The sequence below is a fragment of the Alexandromys fortis genome, unplaced genomic scaffold, assembly GCF_014885135.2.
Source record: "Alexandromys fortis isolate MF-2015 unplaced genomic scaffold, M_Fortis_MF-2015_v1.1 scaffold_31, whole genome shotgun sequence".
Classification (NCBI taxonomy): Eukaryota; Metazoa; Chordata; class Mammalia; order Rodentia; family Cricetidae; genus Alexandromys; species Alexandromys fortis.
The window spans coordinates 1,774,745-1,782,064 of NW_026067974.1; the positions used below are offsets into that span (position 1 = coordinate 1,774,745).

General features: G+C 56.8%; 1 protein-coding gene across 1 annotated transcript; it reads right to left on the reverse strand.

Moving 5' to 3' along the window:
• Positions 1 to 3,462: 3,462 nt before the first annotated feature.
• Positions 3,463 to 4,842, reverse strand: Nog (noggin). The gene has a single exon (XM_050156786.1). The coding sequence runs from the start codon at positions 4,840 to 4,842 to the stop codon at positions 4,144 to 4,146; it is 699 nt and encodes a 232-aa protein (XP_050012743.1). The 3' UTR covers positions 3,463 to 4,143.
• Positions 4,843 to 7,320: the final 2,478 nt, after the last annotated feature.

The window sequence follows — 7,320 nt, forward strand, 5'->3', positions numbered from 1 at the left end:
AACTATAAATGTATCACTGGGCGGCTTTGGGCAAGATGTTTAAGCTCTCTGAGCTTCACGTTCCTTATTTGGAAATGATTGGGTTCAGGTGAGAACAGGCCCAAAGGGTCTAGCTCAGTTGTTTGGTACAAGACAAGCTCTTAGTGTATGGCTGATGAATGGGCACAACAGATCATCCTGTCAGCTTGAGGAGCCTCTGGGATGGTGTCAGCTGGGAACTCTTTCTCACAAATACCTTTTCTTAAAGAACAAGGAAAAAGAAAGAACACACACACACACACACACACACACACACACACACACACACAGAGAGAGAGAGAGAGAGAGAGAGAGAGAGAGAGAGAGAGAGNAGAGAGAGAGAGAGAGAGAGAGAGAGAGAGAGAGACTGGTCAAAGCCAAGGGTATTAGTCTACGTGATGTCAGCATGCGGCTGCTGAGGAGAACGGCTGCTCATCAGCAAATTGAACGGTGGGCCCTGGAATCTAAGCTCCCCTCCAGCCCTAACATTCCAAGAGCATTAAAGAAAAAGGATGAATCACCCCCTTCAAAATCCCAATATGGGCTGGGCCCTCCCCCTGCTGTCCCCTTCTAGGATGGCTAAGAGCTCTTAATACACAGCCAGCTTCCTCCTGCAGCTGCCACCAAGCTTCAACCCCCTTTCCCAGGAGTCTCAAGCAAGACTGATAATGGACCTCAGGCTTCTCTGTCTCAACAGGGAGCCAGATCCCGTTCCCAGACTCTGGGGGCCGTGGGGCCTTCCGTGGACATTTGACCTCAGTTTCCTTGAGTGTAAATGGTGGCTAGGTGTTGAAAGGGTGGCAGGAACTAAGGGAAGAAATTGAAAAAGAGAGGGAACCCTCACACTACTGATGGGAGTGCCGGGTTATCCAGACCACCCTCTGCACTTTTGTGGGTGCTGGGTTTGTCAAGACGATGTGTCTGTAATAGTCATAAATCTGCACGGGGGAAGACACTGTCCCTCCATGGGGGATGCACTGTCTGCATCAGTTCAGAGAGGACTCCTAGATCAGTTTTCCTCCTCCTGGAAGACAGGCAGTAGGTGACTGCAGGGACATTGCCTCTTTGCTTACAGTTCTTTCCCTTAGTATTACAGTATCCATACTAATCGTAATAGGAAGAGAGAGTGGCCAGGGCCGCGCATCATCAGGCACACGTGTTCTTTCCAGGACCAGCGCCTCCTGCCTTCTTCTTCTGGGACCGCCAGCGGCCTGTAGGGTTCTCTGTGTGAGCGCGGAGCCTCCCTGAGCCAGCCCTTCGGGTCTGTCAGTGCGGTGGTCTGTAGTCCGTCACGTCTGCAGCGAGGGTCCTCCCAGCTCACCCTGGCTCCTGGCTCTGAAAGCCGAGAAGCTCGCCGGCTGCGAGCGGGTTTTCCAAGTGGGCAGGGGTGGGGAGGAGGGGTGCGGGCGGGCGGGCGGGCCCGCGGCGGGAGGAGGGGGCTTCGCGGAGGGAAGACCTCGCATTGTAATCCAATGACATTACCAACGTGGGGGTGGGGGCGCTGGCCTCCGCGCGCTCTCCGAGTTTTGGCTGCCCGCCCAGCTGGGAATAACTCTCTTCGCATAATTCGCGTGTTTACCAGGCATGAAAATTCTTGCTTTGCCCCCCCCCCCAAGCCCCCTCCTCGTCCCTCCTCCCCACGTCCTCCGCCCCTCGCAAGTGAAACTCTGTCTACAAAAATATTGGCCCGGGGCACAGAAAGTTTTGCATAAATTCATAAGTGATGAATGGCTGATTTTTAACGTTATTTGGGTATTTGTCAGAACTTAACAAATATACATGGGGAAGGCGGTTCATAAACTTAAACATCTCAATATCCTCTTTCTTCTGGAAATAAATTACGTTTGTTTGCCCGGCTTGGAGTCTTAAGGTAGCCGACATTAGGAATATTTTAAAAGCCATCATCCATCGAGCATGTCTCCCAGGCGCCAGAAAGATTAAATGAAAGAATCATAAGATGGAGGTCTTTAACTTTTAATCCTTTTACAATGAAGCCTCAGATAGTCGCGGGGGCAGGGTGCCCTCTCTGGGGGGAATAATGCCGTTATTCCTCGGCTTCCAGTTAATGAATACCCTAACGTCTGTCCCACGACTGACGGAGGCAGCGCCGGGGAGGGGGCTCCGGCTGCCGGGCCAGGCTATTGAAATGAGGAGCCACCGAGGCTGCGTCGGGAGGGAAGAAAGCGCCGGGCTGGAGGGACAGGGAGGGCGGGGCCCGGGGCTTTGAGACTGAGCTGGGGACCCAGGCGCAGGTTTGAAATAATTAGCATAGATTCGCAGCGACTCTGGACTGGGGGGTGGGGTGGGGTGGGGTGGGGGGCGGAGGACCCGAGGCCCGGAGGGAGGCGCGACGAGGTGGCAAGGGGGTGGGGAAGGGAGCAAAGGAGAGCGGACTGTGGAGTCCAAGATAAATAAAAGGAGCGGGGAGCGGTGTCAGGAAGCCGGCCCACGTGGAGCTGTGTGGATGGGCGCCCCTGGGGATTGAGGCGGAGGGATGCACGCAAGAGAGTCTAGAGTTAGTCCCAAGAAGTTGGAGTTTTAAGGGTTGGGGTGCAGTGATATTGCCCGAATCTTTGAGAGGTAACTTTGCGTCTATCTAATCCTAAAGCGCAAAGATCCCATTCTGAATTTTCCTCCCTTCTCAACACCCAAGTGGAGTTAAGTGTCCAGGGAAGGGTCGTGTTCCCCTCTTCAACTGCAGGTCACAGAGGTAGTGTACCCAAATTCACACCCCTCTGAAATTCGGGACCCCAGTCTTCCTTAGGTCCTGGAGAAGGCCCAGGTGAGTGCCAATTATCCAAATCATCTTTCCCACGTCAGCTGTGGGCCTGGGACGTGGGGGCCCCAGACCAGCAGGATCCCTGAGGTTGTATGTAGTTGAATTCAAGGGGTCGCTTTAGCACTAACCACCTCAGTTTCCGGGCATGCAAAGGGTTAACAAGGGCTGGATATTGTGGTGGGGGTGCAAGGAGGGAGGGGTGGCGGGATCTGGGTGGGCGCGCTCTGATCCCCCCCATTCCTCGGGGGTCAAGTTTCAGCGGCACTCCGCCCCCAGGGAAGGTGTGAAAGACACGTGTCCCCATTGTGAAGGGCCTGTCAGCCTGGACAAAGCAGCCGCCCCCCTTCCTCCCTCCCTCATCGGACCAGCTCGGGGTCAGCTCCAGGGGGCCGGCTGGGTGTCGAGGTCACTACAGGCCTGAGCTTTGGTGTCACGGGGGAGGGTACCCAGGGAGACTCGGTGGAGGCCACATGATACTTAAAAGATGGGGTTTGAGAATAACACCCACCCACACTGAAAATTTTACAGTCACCTTCATCACCCCACAGGAGGGGAGTTCCGAACGATGAGCTTGTCTCCCAATAGGAATAGTAAGCGCGGCGGCATCCTCCCCCCCCCGCCCGCCCCCATCAATCACCAACATAGTGAATCAGTGTCGAGCCCAGTCGGTTTTAGTGGTTTTCTTTAATCCTTTTCTGCACTTCTTTCTTATTTACTACACGGGATATTATAAAGAATAAATAGCAGATACTCTTAATTTACAATGATTAGTCATTCCATTTGTCCTCTATATTTACAGTAACTGTAAAATAACATTGAACTCTATAGCTTCTTCGAGGTCTAAGGAAAATCAAAACACTTTCCGAAGAATGGAAAATAGCCTTTTAAAAAGTCCTTCTACAAAAGTTCCCCATCTCTTTGTACTTTTAAGAAAAAATAACTTTCCCCCCCTGCTTCGCCATGCGAAGGGCACTGGGATATAAATAGCAGGTTAACATTATTACCGACAGCCAGAATAAGTCTGTCTTTTCTCTGCTCTCTCTTTTTTTTTTCTTTTGCTTGCTTTTCTTTTTTAAATACAGTAGAAGCCGGTAACTTTTGACGTATAATACTGACCTTTTAATAAGTAAATTAAAACTGGGACCGTATATACACACACATATACATTCCTACACAGTTAAACAGTGCATTACATGAACCAGAAAGCCGGGTCTCTGTAGCCAAGAAGAAAAAAAAAAGTTCAATGAAAACCCTCGCTAGAGGGTGGTGGAACTGGTTGGAGGCGGTGTGGAGGCGTTGGTGGGGATCCATCAAGTGTCTGGGCGGGGCAGGGGGCCCCCCGAGTTCTAGCAGGAACACTTACACTCGGAAATGATGGGGTACTGGATGGGAATCCAGCCGCAGCGCTGACCCCCGCGCCGCTGACAGCGCCACCGCAGCACCGTGAGGTGCACAGACTTGGACGGCTTACACACCATGCCCTCGGGCACAGAGCACGAGCGCTTGCTGAAGCAGCTGCCCACCTTCACGTAGCGCGGCCAAAAGCGGCTGCCCAGGTCGTTCCACGCGTACAGCACCGGGCAGAAGGTCTGTGACCACAGCCACATCTGTAACTTCCTCCTCAGCTTCTTGCTCAGGCGTTGCTTCTTGCCTTGGGCCAAGCCCTCAGAGAACTCCAGCCCTTTGATCTCGCTCGGCATGGCCCCCGACGGCCTCTGCCGCAGCAGCTGGTCCAGCTCTGCCAGGTCCTCGGCACCCCCAGCCGGTCCCCCGCCCCCTCCGGGCCGGTCCTCGGGGGGCGAAGTGGCCATGAAGCCCGGGTCGTAGTGGCCCCCGAGCAGCGAGCGCAGCAGCGTCTCGTTCAGATCCTTCTCCTTAGGGTCAAAGATAGGGTCTGGGTGTTCGATGAGGTCCACAAGGGGCAGGTTGTCGCTGGGCGCCGGGCGGATGTGCAGATAGTGCTGGCCGCCGGCCGGTGCTGCCCGCAGTCCCAAGACCACCACCAGGGCGTAGAGGGTGACCCCCAGACTGGGGCAGCGCTCCATGCCTCCCGTGCGCGCCCCGGGGCTGCCTCTTCGTCCCGCGTCCCCGGAGGAGAACACGCCGAGCCCGCGGCGCTGCCGCGCTCCCCGGTCCCTCCGGAGGCGGCTCACCCAAGGCTGGGCAGGCGCAGGGCGGGCAGCATGAGCCGCGAGGAGAGCGTTTCGCGCAGCGCCGGCTCCCGCCGTGGCGCAGAAGAAGCGCACGAGTTGGCCGCAACTCCCCTCCGCCGCTCTACTTGGGAAGGCGGCGGCGGCCGGGCATCCGAGATTACTCCAGCGCGACCGTGGGGCGCTGGGGGCGCCGGCTCCTCGCTGCTCTCCCGGGCGGCTGGCGGCGCAGGGCGCGTGGACGAGCCTGTTCCCTCCTCCTTCTCCGGCCGCTCGGCGTCCTGCCTCACTGTGCGGCGCCGCGGGTCGAGCGGGTCCTGGGCTACTTCCCTCCGCCTGCTCCGGGCTGCGCAGCCGGCTCTGCCCGGCGGACTCCAGCGGCGGCGGTGGCGGCGGCGGCGGCGTCCGCGCACGTTGGCACCGGTTTGTCTGTCTCGCAGGGTCCAAGCCTTTAAATTTCCTGCACTTTCAGCTCCATCACCATGGAAACCACTGACTCTCTCCGCGTTGCCCCCTCCCCCTTCTTCCCCCAAACAACAACCCCACCCCCCACTCCTCCACCCGCGAGGAGCCGGAGCCGCACGGGCTCGGGGTGGAAAGCGACTGCACTGGCCGCGAAGGCGGCGGCGGCGGCGGCGGTGGCGGCTCCGGCAGCGCCCAGGGCTGTGCCCCGCCGGACCCAGATGCCCCGGGAAGCCGACAGTCAGGCTGCCCGCCGGAGCTCACAGGCGGCGGCGGCGCGGCAGCGGCGGTGGCGGCGGCGGCGGTGGCGCTTGGCAGGTCTCCGCGCAATTTCCCCCCCCCCCCCCCCCCNCCCCCCCCCCCCCACCCCGGTTCTCCTCCTACTGCAAAATGCACCGCCCCCCTCCTTTCTCCAGGAGCAATGCAATGGGGCTCTAGGCGCCCCGCCAGGGCCAGTCCTGGGGAAAGCTCTCGGTGGCGCTGGAGCCAGGCTGGAGGGTGCAGGGCTGGAGTTGTGGGGTTGTCGAGGTGGGGCTGGGAGACTTTCAGGAGCTGAGGGCTTTGCACTGGGAGGGAAGCCGCGGGGAGATGTCTAGGAGGGTGGGGGGTTCCGTTTCTCAATGCAGTTCCGAGCAAGAAATTTCTCCATGTGCATGGAACATTTTCCTTGGTGCGTCTCTTTTTTTCCCCTCTCTCGGGCTTGGTTCAAATCCCCTCCCCCAACACACACACACACACACACACACACACACACACACACACAGCCTCAATGTGATGCAATTTCTAGGCAGCATTCCTGCTGCTCTGCCCCTCAGGCCCACGTGGGGGGGGGCGGTGGTCTTCTCGCCCTTCCCCTTCTCCTTGGCCGGGTCCTCACGGCGAGTGACAGAGAGATAGGGGTGCATCCTCCTAGCATGCTGCTCCCCTACCCCTCACGGCTGGGTAAAACTAGTTCTCGCCTCCCTGGGGGCGGCGCGCCCTCTGCTGGTCATTTGTGATTCTGCACCTGGGGCTGGTATGGGGGTAGTGTGTAGGCTGGGTGGGTTTGTAGGCTGCCCACTCTGCCTGCCTCAATTTCAAATCCTGCATCTGTGCCATTTTTGTGTGTATGGGCCGGTACTTTATGCTTCTTGGTGTTTTCTTGAAAATCTCCAGGCCTTTAGTATAAACAGACGTCCTGAGATTTTTCTCCAAGGTACTCAGGTTTCACAAGAACGTAGGTTTGCATCATATCTGGCTGGGGTCAATGGCCTCATTGGGCAAAGGGAGGTGACTAGAAAAGCAGGGTGTCCTAGAAGTAAGGGACCCCAGTTCTGGATGCAGTCTACCCTGGTCCATTTATGCTGACCTTGGGCCAGTCACTTGTGTGGACGGACTGTAGACCCTAGTTTTCGGTTAGTGACCCGGGAGCTTGTCTTTTTGAGCTTTACCCTCGGGCAGTTCTAAGACACTGAGTTAGGTCACTACTCCAAATTCACCTCCTCTTTCCCATCAAAGGGACACTCCCTATCAAAAAGAAGGTACTCTCTCTTTGATGAGAAATGGGAGCTAAAGTGACACCTCTCCCACACATTTTCCTTTGGATGAAGAACTGGTTCAAGACCCAACTCAATTCCTGTAGGGTGGTGTGGCTGGAGCCTGGAAGGAAGTGGAGGAGGGAGACTTGGAGTAAATGGCTCAGAAATTCAGCAGGAGTGGGGGTTAGGAGGTCTCAGCGTCACGCCTCAAACACCCCAAAGATACAGTTTTCCTTTGAGTCCTCTCAGGAGAGAAGCCCTTTGTTGTATGACCTTTGTGCGAGGCTTCAGCAGTAGGGAGGAAAGGCCAGCTCCAGGTGCAAACACTTCCCTCAATTGTGAAGTCTGGGCTAGTGGAACCAGACTCCCTGGGTTGTGTCTACAATGAGGTCTT

Coding starts and splice junctions, on each gene's coding strand:
- Nog (XM_050156786.1), bottom strand. CDS start 4,842: ATGGAGCGCTGCCCCAGTCTGGGGGTCACCCTCTACGCCCTGGTGGTG.